The 21,083-nt window shown below is 40.5% G+C and overlaps 1 protein-coding gene across 1 annotated transcript; it reads right to left on the bottom strand.

Moving 5' to 3' along the window:
* Positions 1-251: 251 nt before the first annotated feature.
* Positions 252-10,306, bottom strand: LOC139568444 (protein sidekick-2-like). Its single transcript, XM_071390265.1, has 10 exons — positions 10,206-10,306; positions 9,260-9,450; positions 7,127-7,210; positions 6,543-6,737; positions 5,837-5,953; positions 5,312-5,479; positions 4,850-5,062; positions 2,800-2,976; positions 1,904-2,040; positions 252-393 (listed from the first exon to the last, which is right to left on the bottom strand). Exons 1-7 carry the CDS (start codon positions 10,226-10,228, stop codon positions 4,956-4,958), a joined length of 885 nt encoding a protein of 294 aa, XP_071246366.1. The 5' UTR covers positions 10,229-10,306; the 3' UTR covers positions 252-393; positions 1,904-2,040; positions 2,800-2,976; positions 4,850-4,955.
* Between the last annotated feature and the right edge of the window lie 10,777 nt (positions 10,307-21,083).

Genomic DNA, 21,083 nt, shown 5'->3' with positions numbered 1-21,083 from the left:
TCAAATACTTATGTCATGCAATAAAATGCAAATTAATTACTTAAAAATCATACAATGTGATTTTCTGGATTTTTCAACTGTATCTCACGGTTGAAGTGTACCTATGATACAAATTACAGACCTCAACATGCTTTGTAAGTAGGAAAACCTGCAAAATCGGCAGTGTATCACATACTTGTTCTCCACGCTGTATATCTCTGGGATTCTCCTGGTTAAATATGGGATACATGAAAATTAAAACCCACCGGTCAGTCTCCTTGCTGAACTGTCCCCTGCCCACGTCGTTGACCGCACACAGCCTGAACTGGTAGGACCGTGCTGGGATCAAACCACCCACGGTCACCCCGGTCGACTCCGGTTCGATATTGGCCAGGAGCACTGTCCACGGGGCATCTACGACAGAGAGACAGAGAGAGAGACAGAGAGAGAGACAGAGAGAGAGACAGAGACAGAGACAGAGACAGAGAGAGAGACAGAGAGAGAGACAGAGACAGAGAGAGACAGAGACAGAGAGAGACAGAGGCAGAGACAGAGAGAGAGAGAGAGAGAGAGAAACAGCTTGAGTCTATGTTTGCTGAAAGGACAATGTCTGAGCATCTCAAGACTACAGTATCACGTCTGTAAACTGAGACTAGTATTCCAGCTGTAGTATTCTGTTCATAGTGTTCAGTATTCCAGCTGTAGTATTATGTTCATAGTGTTTAGTGTTCAGTATTCCAGCTGTAGTATTCTGTTCATAGTGTTCAGTGTTCAGTATTCCAGTTGTAGTATTCTGTTCATAGTGTTCAGTATTCCAGCTGTAGTATTCTGTTCATAGTGTTCAGTATTCCAGCTGTAGTATTATGTTCATAGTGTTTAGTGTTCAGTATTCCAGCTGTAGTATTCTGTTCATAGTGTTTAGTATTCCAGCTGTAGTATTCTGTTCATAGTGTTTAGTATTCCTGCTGTAGTATTCTGTTCATAGTGTTTAGTGTTCAGTATTCCAGCTGTAGTATTCTGTTCATAGTGTTCAGTGTTCAGTATTCCAGTTGTAGTATTCTGTTCATAGTGTTTAGTGTTCAGTATTCCAGCTGTAGTATTCTGTTCATAGTGTTCAGTATTCCAGCTGTAGTATTCTGTTCATAGTGTTCAGTATTCCAGCTGTAGTATTATGTTCATAGTGTTTAGTGTTCAGTATTCCAGCTGTAGTATTCTGTTCATAGTGTTCAGTGTTCAGTATTCCAGTTGTAGTATTCTGTTCATAGTGTTCAGTATTCCAGCTGTAGTATTCTGTTCATAGTGTTCAGTATTCCAGCTGTAGTATTATGTTCATAGTGTTTAGTGTTCAGTATTCCAGCTGTAGTATTCTGTTCATAGTGTTTAGTATTCCAGCTGTAGTATTCTGTTCATAGTGTTTAGTATTCCTGCTGTAGTATTCTGTTCATAGTGTTTAGTGTTCAGTATTCCAGCTGTAGTATTCTGTTCATAGTGTTCAGTGTTCAGTATTCCAGTTGTAGTATTCTGTTCATAGTGTTTAGTGTTCAGTATTCCAGCTGTAGTATTCTGTTCATAGTGTTCAGTGTTCAGTATTCCAGTTGTAGTATTCTGTTCATAGTGTTCAGTATTCCAGCTGTAGTATTCTGTTCATAGTGTTCAGTATTCCAGCTGTAGTATTCTGTTCATAGTGTTTAGTGTTCAGTATTCCAGCTGTAGTATTCTGTTCATAGTGTTCAGTATTCCAGCTGTAGTATTCTGTTCATAGTGTTCAGTATTCCAGCTGTAGTATTCTGTTCATAGTGTTTAGTGTTCAGTATTCCAGCTGTAGTATTCTGTTCAAAGTGTTCAGTATTCCAGCTGTAGTATTCTGTTCATAGTGTTCAGTGTTCAGTATTCCAGCTGTAATATTCTCTACTAGTCCACTCACTGTTCTCTGAGACCTCCAGGATGTATCGGATCAGGGGGCTGTTTCCATCGAAGGCCTGAGCCCAGGTCAGATTGATGGCCCTTTTCTCTACCTGGCTCAGAGCTGCACTGGGGATCTCTGGAGCATGGGGAAGCTGCCTGTATGGGGTGGAGGGATGAGGGGGGAGGTGTGTGTGTGTGTGTGTGTGTGTGTGTGTGTGTGTGTGTGTGTGTGTGTGTGTGTGTGTGTGTGTGTGTGTGTGTGTGTGTGTGTGTGTGTGTGTGTGTGTGTGTGTGTGTGTGTGTGTGTGTGTGTGTGTGTGTGTGTGTGTGTGTGTGAAGGAGAGACATACACAGACAGAGCACGGTTCAGAGAGAATGATACAGAATGTTAATATCATAAATATCCACTGAACGTGGTAGTTAATAGTAAAAATAGCAGAGGGCAGAGAGGAGTTGATGATGGAGGGAGGAGATGAGAGGTGAGTGGAATATGATAAAGCTGTAGATGAGACAACAGCACACTGCCAGAGAGTCAATGGGAGAGGAGAGAGAGAGATAGAGAGAGAGATAGAGAGAGAGACAGAGATAGAGCGAGAGAGAGAGGGGGGAGAGAGAGAGAAAGCTAGATAGATAGAGCGAGAGAGAGAGATAGAGATAGAGAGAGTTAGAGAGAGAGAGAGGGAGTGAGAGAGAGAGAGAGAGAGAGAGAGAGAGAGAGAGAGAGAGAGAGAGAGAGAGAGAGAGAGAGAGAGAGAGAGAGAGAGAGAGAGAGAGAGAGAGAGAGAGAGACAGAGAGAGAGGTAGATGAAGAGTGAATGGATAATACTGCATGATGGGAGAAAGATAGAGATGGACACACAATGCCAGACAGAGTGACAGACCAAGAGAGAGATCTCAACAAGATGTGAGGTTAACCTGACTCTGAGGTGAGCGCTGCGTGAGTCGTTGCCCCCTACAGAGGTGACTCTACAGGTGTATGTTCCGATGTCACCTGACCAGGTCTGGGAGAGGTGCAGGGTCCCGTCAGGGTCCAGACGGAGCCGGGGAGAGGTGCTCACATCCACCACTGAACCAGTCTTCTCCCAAACATACCTGGAGAAGAGGACAACACACACACACACACACACACACACACACACACACCAACAAACACAAACACACACACACACACACATAGATACATGGTTACCGTAGAGCACTTTGAGACTGTTGATGTAAAAACGTCTGTTGATGTAAAAAGGGCTTAATGAATTCTCTCAGAAACACACAGACGCTCTGCTCACACTGATCCAGATACTCAGACTGTGTGTGTGTCACTGTCTGCTCACACTGATCCAGATACTCAGACTGTGTGTGTGTCACTGTCTGTTCACACTGATCCAGATACTCAGACTGTGTGTGTGTCCCTGTCTGCTCACACTGATCCAGATACTCAGACTGTGTGTGTGTCACTGTCTGCTCACACTGATCCAGATACTCAGACTGTGTGTGTGTCACTGTCTGCTCACACTGATCCAGATACTCAGACTGTGTGTGTGTCACTGTCTGCTCACACTGATCCAGATACTCAGACTGTGTGTGTGTCACTGTCTGCTCACACTGATCCAGATACTCAGACTGTGTGTGTGTCACTGTCTGCTCACACTGATCCAGATACTCAGACTGTGTGTGTGTCACTGTCTGCTCACACTGATCCAGATACTCAGACTGTGTGTGTGTCACTGTCTGCTCACACTGATCCAGATACTCAGACTGTGTGTGTGTCACTGTCTGCTCACACTGATCCAGATACTCAGACTGTGTGTGTGTCACTGTCTGCTCACACTGATCCAGATACTCAGACTGTGTGTGTGTCACTGTCTGCTCACACTGATCCAGATACTCAGACTGTGTGTGTGTCACTGTCTGCTCACACTGATCCAGATACTCAGACTGTGTGTGTGTCACTGTCTGCTCACACTGATCCAGATACTCAGACTGTGTGTGTGTCACTGTCTGCTCACACTGATCCAGATACTCAGACTGTGTGTGTGTCACTGTCTGCTCACACTGATCCAGATACTCAGACTGTGTGTGTGTCACTGTCTGCTCACACTGATCCAGATACTCAGACTGTGTGTGTGTCACTGTCTGCTCACACTGATCCAGATACTCAGACTGTGTGTATGTCACTGTCTGCTCACACTGATCCAGATACTCAGACTGTGTGTGTGTCACTGTCTGCTCACACTGATCCAGATACTCAGACTGTGTGTATGTCACTGTCTGCTCACACTGATCCAGATACTCAGACTGTGTGTGTCACTGTCTGTTCACACTGATCCAGATACTCAGACTGTGTGTGTGTCACTGTCTGCTCACACTGATCCAGATACTCAGACTGTGTGTGTTACTGTCTGCTCACACTGATCCAGATACTCAGACTGTATGTGTGTCGCTGTCTGCTCACACTGATCCAGATACTCAGACTGTGTGTGTTACTGTCTGCTCACACTGATCCAGATACTCAGACTGTGTGTGTGTCACTGTCTGCTCACACTGATCCAGATACTCAGACTGTGTGTGTGTCGCTGTCTGTTCACACTGATCCAGACACCAAACTTCTAATTTCCTCCATTAACTTCAACTGATCAGCCTCTGATTTATTCCACTACTGCCCCCCCCCCCCCCTCCCTGATTCAACTGATCAACTGATCACTTAGCCTTTGAGGAGCTGAGTCAGATGTCAGCTTGGCATCCAATTAACTGACAGATACACTGGGGTCATGGGTCACCCCACAGGACATGACATCATCCTTACCTGACAGATACACTGGGGTCATGTGTCACCCCACAGGACATGACATCATACTTACCTGACAGATATACTGGGGTCATGGGTCACCCCACAGGACATGCCATCATCCTTACCTGACAGACACACTGGGGTCATGGGTCACCCCACAGGACATGCCATCATCCTTACCTGACAGATACACTGGGGTCATGGGTCACCCCACAGGACATGACATCATCCTTACCTGACAGATACACTGGGGTCATGGGTCACCCCACAGGACATGACATCATCCTTACCTGACAGATACACTGGAGTCATGGGTCACCCCACAGGACATGACAGCCTTGGTCCCCTTGATGACACTCTGGTCCGCAGGTGGCTTGGTGATACGGGTCCGTGCTGAAAACATAGAGAGACTTCAGGTTACTAGCTGTTTAACAGGTGGTTGACAGACTTCAGGTTACTAGCTGTTTAACAGGTGGTTGACAGACTTCATGTTACTAGCTGTTTAACAGGTGGTTGAATGTATAATAGTCAGTGAGTGTATAATCCTTCTCCATCCCCCCCTCCCCCTCCCTCCCTCCCCCTCCCCCTCCCCCTCCCTCCCTCCCTCCCTCCCCCTCCCTCCCTCCCTCCCCCCATACTCACCCCACACCAGTAGATCAGCGGCAGCCTCGTCTATGCCTCTGGAGTTACTGGCCATGCAGGTATAAGTCCCAGCATCAGAAAGGTGGGACGGGGAGACCAGTAGACTGCCTGACTCCAGCAGGGTGAACCTGGGCAGCTGGACAGAACCACTGGCCAACACACGTTCACCTAGTATATAGATAGATAGATAGATAGATAGATAGATAGATAGATAGATAGATAGATAGATAGATAGATAGATAGATAGATAGATAGATAGATAGATAGATAGATAGATAGATAGATAGATAGATAGATAGATAGATAGATAGATAGATAGATAGATACGGAACCAGAAGAAGAGTTGAGTGTGAGAAAGAAGTGTCAGTTAACACCAGCAGGGTTCTGAGACCGTCAGGGAGCTGCTGCCTCACCTTGTGGACTGAGTCACTATGTAATCCCCTTCCCCTCTGAAAAACATCAAGACCCAAACTGACATACATTTCTAATATAAATTGTGCAGCCACCAGCTGTCCACCACCATACCTTTCTGCCAGGTGATAGCTGGTCGCGGGGCTCCGCTGGTCTCACAGTGGAGGATGACTGACATGCCGTCAATCACAGCACTGTCAGCTGGACCTGCCGTGATGTTGGGGGCAATACCTGGGTAGAGACAAACAGGTAGGTGAGACAGACAGACACAGACAGACAGACAGACAGACAGACAGACAGACAGACAGACAGACAGACAGACAGACAGACAGACAGACAGACAGACAGACAGACAGACAGACAGACAGACAGACAGACAGACAGACAGATACCTGATGAGGTGACAACACAGATGAGAAGGATGATAATGAGACTGATGATGAGAGATGTGAGGTAACTGTGTGAACTTTTAATGAATTTATCAAAGACTGTCAGTCAGTCAGCTCCCATTCTTCAAGATAACGACTTGGAGACTGACAGCCACAAGGCTCCCTCGCCTTCTCTTTCCTTTCCCTCTTCATCCCTCTCTCTCTTACTTGTTCATGCTCTCTCTAATTCTCTCTCAAAATAGCCAATAATTGCCTGAGTGTGTAGTGTGACAGGTCTGAGAGACGGAGAGAAGAAGAAGAGATGAGAGTGGGAGGAAAGGGGGAAGGAAAGAGGGAGAGATGGAGAGACTGACGTGGGACATGGTGGGTTGGGGACTTGACGTACTGGTAGAGCGAGAGAGAGCGAGAGAGAGCGAGAGAGAGAGACGTACTGGTGACAGCGAGGTAGGTGTTGGTCTGTATCTCTCCAGCCAGGTTGCGGGCGAAGCATTGGAACATCCCTGTATCGTCAGGTAACAGACCGTTGATCTGCAGACTGCCCCCAACTAACACCCTGTACCTGGGCATCTTCACTGGACTGATGGCCACAGCATCCTTATACCACACTATGTCTGGCTGGGGGACACCTGGAGAGAGGAGAGGAGAGAGTTGTATTTAAATATCTATCACTTTTAACAGCATCAGGGCTTTAGATCTCTCTCTCACATACTCACTCACTCACTCACTCACTCATTCACTCACTCACTCACTCATTCACTCATTCACTCACTCAGTCACACACTCACTCAGTCACACACTCACTCACTCAGTCACACACTCACTCACACACACACACACACACACACACACACACACACACACACACACACACACACACACACACACCCACACACACACACACACACACACACACACACACACACACACACACACACACACACACACACACACACACACACACACACACACACACACACACACACACACACACACACACACACACACACACACACACCTCGTGCCTGGCAGGGAATATCCACCACCTTCTCCATCTCTGCACTGATGTGTTGGACAGGCTCCTTCACAAACTGGGGATGGTCTGGAGAGGAAAGGAGAAGAGAGGAGGAGGGCGGAGGAGGGGATGAGAGGAGGGGAGCGTAGAGGAGGAGGGGAGACGAGGAGAGGAGGAGAGTGGAGGAGAGGAGGAGAGTGGAGGAGGGGAGAGGATAGGAGAGGAAAAGTGTGAAGGGGAGAGCAGACAAGGAGAGGAGGTGAGGAGAGGGGCGGAGAGGAGGAGAATGGAGGAGAGGATGAGAGGAGGGGAGAGGGGAGGAGAGGGGCGGAGAGGAGGAGAACGGAGGAGAGGATGAGAGGAGGGGAGAGTAGAGGAGGAGGGGAGACGAGGAGAGGAGGTGAGGAGAGGAGAGGGGCGGAGAGGAGGAGAACGGAGGAGAGGATGAGAGGAGGGGAGGAGAGGATGAGAGGAGGGGAGAGGAGGGGAGGGGAGGAGAGGAGGGGAGAGGAGGGGAGGGGAGGAGAGGAGGAGAGGTTATAACCTTCCTCTAATTTTCTTGAACATTTTTGTTCAATTGAACAAGTTTTAACAATAAAGTCATGTTAATGATAAGGTGTCTTGGTCCTCTTGGTTTGTGTTGACTTACATTAAATCCATCCTGGACATCCAATAAGTATGTTATTTTCAAGGTTTAGTCTCATTGAGACTAGTGCAGAGTAATGGACTGCATCATCAGATAGAGACAGAGACGTTTCTTCACAATCCACCTCTTGTTTAAAACTTCTTCTAACTAGGGGGCGCAGTTTTCACTTTTGGCTAAAAAGGCGTACCCATTTGAAACTGCCTATTTCTCAGCCCCCGAAACTAGAATATGCATATAATAGTCAGATTAGGATAGAAAACACTCTGAAGTTTCCAAAACTGTAGAAATGTTGTCTGTGGGTTAAACAGAACTGATATTGCAGGCGAAAACCTGAGAAAAATCCAACCAAGAAGTGGCACTGTTTTTGAGACCTCTCTGTTCCAATGCATTCCTATTGCCCATTGAAAGGGATATCAACCAGACTTCTTTTTCTATGTCTTCCCTAAGGTGTCAACAGCCTTTAGACATAGTTTCAGGCTTTTATTTTGAAGAATGAGCGTGAAAGGACACATTGCGTAAGTGGATAGGTGGGGGCTCTCCGAGTGATTTTTGCGTAAAAGTGAAAGGCAGCCATTGTTTCTCTCGGTCCTGGTGAAAAGCCAACTGTCCCGGTTGATTTATTATCGAATAGATATTTGAAAAACACCCTGAAGTTGGATCAAAAACAACGTTTGACATATTTATGTGGACATTATGGATATAATTTGGAATTTTTTCCGGCGTTGTCGCGAACGCTTTTTCCGGTGGATTCCTGGGAATAAAAAATATCTTTATGGAACAAAAGGAACATTTGCTGTCTAACTGGGAGTCTCGTGAGTGAAACCATCCGAAGATCATCAAAGGTAAACGACTAATTTGATTGCTTTTCTGATTTTTGATACCAAGTTACCTGACGCTAGCTGTTCTTATTGTTTTGTCGAGCGATCGATACATTTACACAAATGCAAGTATTGCTTACGCTGTAAAGCATAATTTCAAAATCTGAGACGACAGATGGATTAACAAAAGGCTAAGCTGTGTTTTGCAATATTGCACTTGTGATTTCATGAAATTATATTTTATTATATACCATTCGCGCTAGGCTACGCTATGCTAGTCAGGGTTTTTGATGACAAATATCCCGGATCCGGGATGGGGAGTCCAGAAAGGTTTAATCATCTATCATTTATCTCCATGGTCCAGCAGCATGTCAAACTGACGTGAAGACGTCAGACATTTACACACAATGATATTCCCTCAACCTGACCACTGACAGGAGAACTGGTAGGTGGTTCTTTACCTAGTCTAACCAGCATGTGGAGAAACTCCCATGTGTGCGTGTGTGTGTGTGTGTGTGTGTGTGTGTGTGTGTGTGTGTGTGTGTGTGTGTGTGTGTGTGTGTGTGTTGTGTGTGTGTGTGTGTGTGTGTGTGTGTGTGTGTGTGTGTGTGTGTGTGTGTGTGTGTGTGTGTGTGTGTGTGTGCGTGTGTGTGTGTGTATGTGTGTGTGTACCTAGAACATGTAGGTAGGCCCCTGCGTTGACCGGTGGCACAGTGCTGCTGCGGAGGGTGGCCTCACATTCATAGTAACCACTGTCACTGACCGCTGGGAGGCTGATGGTCAGCCTGCGGCCAAAGTCACGTATCCCTGTACTGACCACATCACCATCCTTACGCCAGGTTATAACCATCTTGATCAGAGGTCTGGAGGAGAGGAGAGAGAGAGAGATACAGAGGAGGGAGACAGAGATAGAAAGAGAGAGAGAGAAGGGGAGAGCAATAGAGAGAGAGAGAGAGAGAGAGCGCGAGAGGGGGGTTAGAACGGGGAGAGAGAGAGATACAGAGGGCGGGAGACAGATAAAGAAAGAGAGAGAGAGAGAAGGGGGGAGTGAGATATACAGAGGGAGGGAGACAGAGAGAGAAAGAGAGACAGAGAGAGACGGGGGAGAGTGAGATATACAGAGGGAGAGAGACAGAGAGAGAGGGGGAGGGGGAGAAAGAGAGAGAGAAGGGGGAGAGAAGGGAGGAGAGAGAGAGAGAGGGAGGGGGAGAAAGAGAGAGGGTATTAATATGATTCAAATTCTGTTTCAAGGTTGTGAGGCATTGACAGAGCACTGTATTACATCTGTCATACTGATCAAGTCTTTGAATTGGCCATAATAGTTTGGATTCAGAGCAGAGATAAGGAGAGGAGGAGAAGAATGGAGAGAGAGGAGAGACAGAGAGGAGGAGGGGAGGAGAGGAGAAAAGCATTGAATAGGACGGATGAACAATTTTCTAAAAGAGACCCAAACAAAAGACATTAGGTGATAGTGAAATGTGACAGAGGTGGTCTCTCTCTCTGTGTGTGTGTGTGTGTGTGTGTGTGTGTGTGTGTGTGTGTGTGTGTGTGTGTGTGTGTGTGTGTGTGTGTGTGTGTGTGTGTGTGTGTGTGTGTGTGTGTGTGTGTGTTCACTCACCTAGCATTGGCCACACACTCCATAATGACATCATTCCTCCCCGCGTTCACACTGGTGTTCTTAGGAGGGATGATGATGGTGGGGGTGATGGGGTCCACAGGCCCCCCCACGTCTACACACACACACACACACACACACACACACACACACACACACACACACACACACACACACACACACACACACACACACACACACACACACACACACACACACACACACACACACACACACAGACACACACACACACAAGCATGGTTAGAAAAGCATATGGGTCAAGGCCAGTTCTCCCTTGTAAAATAGATTGTATATCTCAGTCAGACTTTCCTGTTTAAATAATAGATACGGGTGAAAAACAACAGCTCCTGATAAGATTGTCCACACTGCACTCTCACCATTCAATAACATATAGTCACTGCACTGTCACCATTCAATAACATATAGTCACTGCACTCTCACCATTCAATAACATATAGTCACTGCACTCTCACCATTCAATAACATATAGTCACTATACTCTCACCATTCAATAACATATAGTCACTATACTCTCACCATTCAATAACATATAGTCACTGCACTCTCACCATTCAATAACATATAGTCACTGCACTCTCACCATTCAATAACATATAGTCACTGCACTGTCACCATTCAATAACATATAGTCACTATACTCTCACCATTCAATAACATATAGTCACTGCACTCTCACCATTCAATAACATATAGTCACTGCACTCTCACCATTCAATAACATATAGTCACTGCACTCTCACCATTCAATAACATATAGTCACTGCACTGTCACCATTCAATAACATATAGTCACTATACTCTCACCATTCAATAACATATAGTTACTGCACTGTCACCATTCAATAACATATAGTCACTATACTCTCACCATTCAATAACATATAGTCACTGCACTGTCACCATTCAATAACATATAGTCACTGCACTGTCACCATTCAATAACATATAGTCACTATACTCTCACCATTCAATAACATATAGTCACTGCACTGTCACCATTCAATAACATATAGTCACTGCACTGTCACCATTCAATAACATATAGTCACTATACTCTCACCATTCAATAACATATAGTCACTGCACTGTCACCATTCAATAACATATAGTCACTATACTCTCACCATTCAATAACATATAGTCACTATACTCTCACCATTCAATAACATATAGTCACTGCACTGTCACCATTCAATAACATATAGTCACTGCACTGTCACCATTCAATAACATATAGTCACTATACTCTCACCATTCAATAACATATAGTTACTGCACTCTCACCATTCAATAACATATAGTCACTGCACTGTCACCATTCAATAACATATAGTCACTGCACTCTCACCATTCAATAACATATAGTTACTATACTCTCACCATTCAATAACATATAGTCACTGCACTCTCACCATTCAATAACATATAGTCACTGCACTCTCACCATTCAATAACATATAGTCACTGCACTCTCACCATTCAATAACATATAGTCACTATACTCTCACCATTCAATAACATATAGTCACTGCACTCTCACCATTCAATAACATATAGTCACTGCACTCTCACCATTCAATAACATATAGTCACTGCACTCTCACCATTCAATAACATATAGTCACTGCACTCTCACCATTCAATAACATATAGTCACTGCACTCTCACCATTCAATAACATATAGTCACTGCACTCTCACCATTCAATAACATATAGTCACTGCACTCTCACCATTCAATAACATATAGTTACTATACTCTCACCATTCAATAACATATAGTCACTGCACTCTCACCATTCAATAACATATAGTCACTGCACTCTCACCATTCAATAACATATAGTCACTGCACTCTCACCATTCAATAACATATAGTCACTGCACTCTCACCATTCAATAACATATAGTTACTATACTCTCACCATTCAATAACATATAGTCACTGCACTCTCACCATTCAATAACATATAGTCACTGCACTCTCACCATTCAATAACATATAGTCACTATACTCTCACCATTCAATAACATATAGTCACTATACTCTCACCATTCAATAACATATAGTCACTATACTCTCACCATTCAATAACATATAGTTACTGCACTCTCACCATTCAATAACATACAGTTCATATACTCTCACCATTCAATAACATATAGTCACTATACTCTCACCATTCAATAACATATAGTCACTGCACTGTCACCATTCAATAACATATAGTCACTGCACTCTCACCATTCAATAACATATAGTCACTATACTCTCACCATTCAATAACATATAGTCACTGCACTGTCACCATTCAATAACATATAGTCACTGCACTCTCACCATTCAATAACATATAGTCACTATACTCTCACCATTCAATAACATATAGTCACTGCACTGTCACCATTCAATAACATATAGTCACTGCACTCTCACCATTCAATAACATATAGTCACTATACTCTCACCATTCAATAACATATAGTCACTGCACTGTCACCATTCAATAACATATAGTCACTATACTCTCACCATTCAATAACATATAGTTACTATACTATCACCATTCAATAACATATAGTCACTATACTATCACCATTCAATAACATATAGTCACTATACTCTCACCATTCAATAACATATAGTTACTATACTATCACCATTCAATAACATATAGTCACTATACTCTCACCATTCAATAACATATAGTCACTGCACTCTCACCATTCAATAACATATAGTCACTGCACTCTCACCATTCAATAACATATAGTCACTGCACTGTCACCATTCAATAACATATAGTCACTGCACTCTCACCATTCAATAACATATAGTCACTGCACTCTCACCATTCAATAACATATAGTCACTGCACTGTCACCATTCAATAACATATAGTCACTGCACTGTCACCATTCAATGACATATAGTCACTGCACTGTCACCATTCAATAACATATAGTCACTATACTCTCACCATTCAATAACATATAGTCACTGCACCCTCACCATTCAATAACATATAGTCACTGCACTCTCACCATTCAATAACATATAGTCACTGCACTCTCACCATTCAATAACATATAGTTACTGCACTCTCACCATTCAATAACATATAGTCACTGCACTCTCACCATTCAATAACATATAGTCACTGCACCCTCACCATTCAATAACATATAGTCACTGCACTCTCACCATTCAATAACATATAGTCACTGCACTCTCACCATTCAATAACATATAGTCACTATACTCTCACCATTCAATAACATATAGTCACTGCACTCTCACCATTCAATTACATATAGTCACTATACTCTCACCATTCAATAACATATAGTCACTATACTCTCACCATTCAATAACATATAGTCACTATACTCTCACCATTCAATAACATATAGTCACTGCACTCTCACCATTCAATAACATATAGTCACTATACTCTCACCATTCAATAACATATAGTCACTATACTCTCACCATTCAATAACATATAGTCACTATACTCTCACCATTCAATAACATATAGTCACTATACTCTCACCATTCAATAACATATAGTCACTATACTCTCACCATTCAATAACATATAGTCACTGCACTCTCACCATTCAATAACATATAGTCACTGCACTCTCACCATTCAATAACATATAGTCACTGCACTCTCACCATTCAATAACATATAGTCACTGCACTCTCACCATTCAATAACATATAGTCACTGCACTGTCACCATTCAATAACATATAGTCACTATACTCTCACCATTCAATAACATATAGTTACTGCACTGTCACCATTCAATAACATATAGTCACTATACTCTCACCATTCAATAACATATAGTCACTGCACTGTCACCATTCAATAACATATAGTCACTGCACTGTCACCATTCAATAACATATAGTCACTATACTCTCACCATTCAATAACATATAGTCACTGCACTGTCACCATTCAATAACATATAGTCACTGCACTGTCACCATTCAATAACATATAGTCACTATACTCTCACCATTCAATAACATATAGTCACTGCACTCTCACCATTCAATAACATATAGTCACTGCACTCTCACCATTCAATAACATATAGTCACTGCACTCTCACCATTCAATAACATATAGTCACTGCACTCTCACCATTCAATAACATATAGTCACTGCACTCTCACCATTCAATAACATATAGTCACTGCACTCTCACCATTCAATAACATATAGTCACTGCACTCTCACCATTCAATAACATATAGTTACTATACTCTCACCATTCAATAACATATAGTCACTGCACTCTCACCATTCAATAACATATAGTCACTGCACTCTCACCATTCAATAACATATAGTCACTGCACTCTCACCATTCAATAACATATAGTCACTGCACTCTCACCATTCAATAACATATAGTTACTATACTCTCACCATTCAATAACATATAGTCACTGCACTCTCACCATTCAATAACATATAGTCACTGCACTCTCACCATTCAATAACATATAGTCACTATACTCTCACCATTCAATAACATATAGTCACTATACTCTCACCATTCAATAACATATAGTCACTATACTCTCACCATTCAATAACATATAGTTACTGCACTCTCACCATTCAATAACATACAGTTCATATACTCTCACCATTCAATAACATATAGTCACTATACTCTCACCATTCAATAACATATAGTCACTGCACTGTCACCATTCAATAACATATAGTCACTGCACTCTCACCATTCAATAACATATAGTCACTATACTCTCACCATTCAATAACATATAGTCACTGCACTGTCACCATTCAATAACATATAGTCACTGCACTCTCACCATTCAATAACATATAGTCACTATACTCTCACCATTCAATAACATATAGTCACTGCACTGTCACCATTCAATAACATATAGTCACTGCACTCTCACCATTCAATAACATATAGTCACTATACTCTCACCATTCAATAACATATAGTCACTGCACTGTCACCATTCAATAACATATAGTCACTATACTCTCACCATTCAATAACATATAGTTACTATACTATCACCATTCAATAACATATAGTCACTATACTATCACCATTCAATAACATATAGTCACTATACTCTCACCATTCAATAACATATAGTTACTATACTATCACCATTCAATAACATATAGTCACTATACTCTCACCATTCAATAACATATAGTCACTGCACTCTCACCATTCAATAACATATAGTCACTGCACTCTCACCATTCAATAACATATAGTCACTGCACTGTCACCATTCAATAACATATAGTCACTGCACTCTCACCATTCAATAACATATAGTCACTGCACTCTCACCATTCAATAACATATAGTCACTGCACTGTCACCATTCAATAACATATAGTCACTGCACTGTCACCATTCAATGACATATAGTCACTGCACTGTCACCATTCAATAACATATAGTCACTATACTCTCACCATTCAATAACATATAGTCACTGCACCCTCACCATTCAATAACATATAGTCACTGCACTCTCACCATTCAATAACATATAGTCACTGCACTCTCACCATTCAATAACATATAGTTACTGCACTCTCACCATTCAATAACATATAGTCACTGCACTCTCACCATTCAATAACATATAGTCACTGCACCCTCACCATTCAATAACATATAGTCACTGCACTCTCACCATTCAATAACATATAGTCACTGCACTCTCACCATTCAATAACATATAGTCACTATACTCTCACCATTCAATAACATATAGTCACTGCACTCTCACCATTCAATTACATATAGTCACTATACTCTCACCATTCAATAACATATAGTCACTATACTCTCACCATTCAATAACATATAGTCACTATACTCTCACCATTCAATAACATATAGTCACTGCACTCTCACCATTCAATAACATATAGTCACTATACTCTCACCATTCAATAACATATAGTCACTATACTCTCACCATTCAATAACATATAGTCACTATACTCTCACCATTCAATAACATATAGTCACTATACTCTCACCATTCAATAACATATAGTCACTATACTCTCACCATTCAATAACATATAGTCACTGCACTCTCACCATTCAATAACATATAGTCACTGCACTCTCACCATTCAATAACATATAGTCACTGCACTCTCACCATTCAATAACATATAGTCACTGCACTCTCACCATTCAATAACATATAGTCACTGCACTCTCACCATTCAATAACATATAGTCACTATACTCTCACCATTCAATAACATATAGTCACTGCACTCTCACCATTCAATTACATATAGTCACTATACTCTCACCATTCAATAACATATAGTCACTATACTCTCACCATTCAATAACATATAGTCACTATACTCTCACCATTCAATAACATATAGTCACTGCACTCTCACCATTCAATAACATATAGTCACTATACTCTCACCATTCAATAACATATAGTCACTATACTCTCACCATTCAATAACATATAGTCACTATACTCTCACCATTCAATAACATATAGTCACTGCACTATCACCATTCAATAACATATAGTCACTGCACTCTCACCATTCAATAACATATAGTCACTGCACTCTCACCATTCAATAACATATAGTCACTGCACTCTCACCATTCAATAACATATAGTCACTATACTCTCACCATTCAATAACATATAGTCACTATACTCTCACCATTCAATAACATATAGTCACTGCACTCTCACCATTCAATAACATATAGTCACTGCACTCTCACCATTCAATAACATATAGTCACTATACTCTCACCATTCAATAACATATAGTCACTATACTCTCACCATTCAATAACATATAGTCACTATACTCTCACCATTCAATAACATATAGTCACTGCACTCTCACCATTCAATAACATATAGTCACTGCACTCTCACCATTCAATAACATATAGTCACTATACTCTCACCATTCAATAACATATAGTCACTATACTCTCACCATTCAATAACATATAGTCACTATACTCTCACCATTCAATAACATATAGTCACTATACTCTCACCATTCAATAACATATAGTCACTATACTCTCACCATTCAATAACATATAGTCACTGCACTCTCACCATTCAATAACATATAGTCACTATACTCTCACCATTCAATAACATATAGTCACTATACTCTCACCATTCAATAACATATAGTTACTGCACTCTCACCATTCAATAACATATAGTCACTATACTCTCACCATTCAATAACATATAGTCACTGCACTATCACCATTCAATAACATATAGTCACTATACTCTCACCATTCAATAACATATAGTCACTATACTCTCACCATTCAATAACATATAGTCACTATACTCTCACCATTCAATAACATATAGTCACTATACTCTCACCATTCAATAACATATAGTCACTGCACTCTCACCATTCAATAACATATAGTCACCATACTCTCACCATTCAATAACATATAGTCACTATACTCTCACCATTCAATAACATATAGTCACTGCACTATCACCATTCAATAACATATAGTCACTGCACTATCACCATTCAATAACATATAGTTACTATACTCTCACCATTCAATAACATATAGTTACTATACTCTCACCATTCAATAACATATAGTTACTATACTATCACCATTCAATAACATATAGTTACTATACTCTCACCATTCAATAACATATAGTTCCTACACTCTCACCATTCAATAACATATAGTCACTATACTCTCACCATTCAATAACATATAGTCACTATACTCTCACCATTCAATAACATATAGTCACTGCACTATCACCATTCAATAACATATAGTTACTATACTCTCACCATTCAATAACATATAGTTACTATACTCTCACCATTCAATAACATATAGTCACTGCACTATCACCATTCAATAACATATAGTTACTATACTCTCACCATTCAATAACATATAGTTACTATACTCTCACCATTCAATAACATATAGTTCCTACACTCTCACCATTCAATAACATATAGTCACTATACTCTCACCATTCAATAACATATAGTCACTGAACTATCACCATTCAATAACATATAGTTCCTACACTCTCACCATTCAATAACATATAGTCACTATACTCTCACCATTCAATAACATATAGTCACTATACTCTCACCATTCAATAACATATAGTCACTATACTCTCACCATTCAATAACATATAGTCACTGAACTATCACCATTCAATAACATATAGTTCATATACTCTCACCATTCAATAACATATAGTCACTGCACTCTCACCATTCAATAACATATAGTCACTGCACTCTCACCATTCAATAACATATAGTCACTATACTCTCACCATTCAATAACATATAGTCACTGCACTCTCACCATTCAATAACATATAGTCACTATACTCTCACCATTCAATAACATATAGTTCATATACTCTCACCATTCAATAACATATAGTCACTGCACTCTCACCATTCAATAACATATAGTCACTATACTCTCACCATTCAATAACATATAGTCACTATACTCTCACCATTCAATAACATATAGTCACTATACTCTCACCATTCAATAACATATAGTCACTGCACTCCCACCATTCAATAACATATAGTCACTGCACTCTCACCATTCAATAACATATAGTCACTATACTCTCACCATTCAATAACATATAGTCACTATACTCTCACCATTCAATAACATATAGTCACTGCACTCTCACCATTCAATAACATATAGTCACTATACTCTCACCATTCAATAACATATAGTCACTATACTCTCACCATTCAATAACATATAGTCACTGCACTCTCACCATTCAATAACATATAGTCACTATACTCTCACCATTCAATAACATATAGTCACTGCACTCTCACCATTCAATAACATATAGTCACTATACTCTCACCATTCAATAACATATAGTCACTGCACTCTCACCATTCAATAACATATAGTCACTATACTCTCACCATTCAATAACATATAGTCACTGCACTCTCACCATTCAATAACATATAGTCACTATACTCTCACCATTCAATAACATATAGTCACTATACTCTCACCATTCAATAACATATAGTCACTATACTCTCACCATTCAATAACATATAGTCACTGCACTCTCACCATTCAATAACATATAGTCACTATACTCTCACCATTCAATAACATATAGTCACTGCACTCTCACCATTCAATAACATATAGTCACTATACTCTCACCATTCAATAACATATAGTTCATATACTCTCACCATTCAATAACATATAGTCACTATACTCTCACCATTCAATAACATATAGTCACTGCACTGTCACCATTCAATAACATATAGTCACTATACTCTCACCATTCAATAACATATAGTCACTGCACTCTCACCATTCAATAACATATAGTCACTATACTCTCACCATTCAATAACATATAGTCACTATACTCTCACCATTCAATAACATATAGTCACTATACTCTCACCATTCAATAACATATAGTCACTGCACTGTCACCATTCAATAACATATAGTCACTGCACTCTCACCATTCAATAACATATAGTCACTATACTCTCACCATTCAATAACATATAGTCACTATACTCTCACCATTCAATAACATATAGTCACTATACTCTCACCATTCAATAACATATAGTCACTATACTCTCACCATTCAATAACATATAGTCACTGCACTCTCACCATTCAATAACATATAGTCACTATACTCTCACCATTCAATAACATATAGTCACTATACTCTCACCATTCAATAACATATAGTCACTGCACTCTCACCATTCAATAACATATAGTCACTATACTCTCACCATTCAATAACATATAGTTCATATACTCTCACCATTCAATAACATATAGTCACTATACTCTCACCATTCAATAACATATAGTCACTGCACTCTCACCATTCAATAACATATAGTCACTATACTCTCACCATTCAATAACATATAGTCACTATACTCTCACCATTCAATAACATATAGTCACTATACTCTCACCATTCAATAACATATAGTCACTGCACTCTCACCATTCAATAACATATAGTCACTGCACTCTCACCATTCAATAACATATAGTCACTATACTCTCACCATTCAATAACATATAGTCACTATACTCTCACCATTCAATAACATATAGTCACTATACTCTCACCATTCAATAACATATAGTCACTGCACTCTCACCATTCAATAACATATAGTCACTGTACTCTCACCATTCAATAACATATAGTCACTATACTCTCACCATTCAATAACATATAGTCACTGCACTCTCACCATTCAATAACATATAGTCACTGCACTCTCACCATTCAATAACATATAGTCACTATACTCTCACCATTCAATAACATATAGTTACTGCACTGTCACCATTCAATAACATATAGTCACTGCACTGTCACCATTCAATAACATATAGTCACTATACTCTCACCATTCAATAACATATAGTCACTGCACTGTCACCATTCAATAACATATAGTCACTATACTCTCACCATTCAATAACATATAGTCACTGCACTGTCACCATTCAATAACATATAGTCACTGCACTCTCACCATTCAATAACATATAGTCACTGCACTCTCACCATTCAATAACATATAGTTACTATACTCTCACCATTCAATAACATATAGTCACTGCACTGTCACCATTCAATAACATATAGTCACTATACTCTCACCATTCAATAACATATAGTC

This window comes from Salvelinus alpinus, chromosome 1 (assembly GCF_045679555.1).
Source record: "Salvelinus alpinus chromosome 1, SLU_Salpinus.1, whole genome shotgun sequence".
Taxonomy (NCBI): Eukaryota; Metazoa; Chordata; class Actinopteri; order Salmoniformes; family Salmonidae; genus Salvelinus; species Salvelinus alpinus.
This window is presented reverse-complemented; position numbering and strand designations above follow the sequence as displayed.

Excerpts from the sequence above, each read along its gene's own strand:
- LOC139568444 (XM_071390265.1), bottom strand. The coding sequence starts at position 10,228 with ATGGAGTGTGTGGCCAATGCTAG. Across the intron at positions 6,738-7,126 it reads TATTCCCTGCCAGGCACGAG|GTGTCCCCCAGCCAGACATA; the intron begins GTGTGTGTGTGT and ends TCCTCTCTCCAG. Across the intron at positions 5,954-6,542 it reads CACCTACCTCGCTGTCACCA|GTATTGCCCCCAACATCACG; the intron begins GTACGTCTCTCT and ends GTCTCTACCCAG.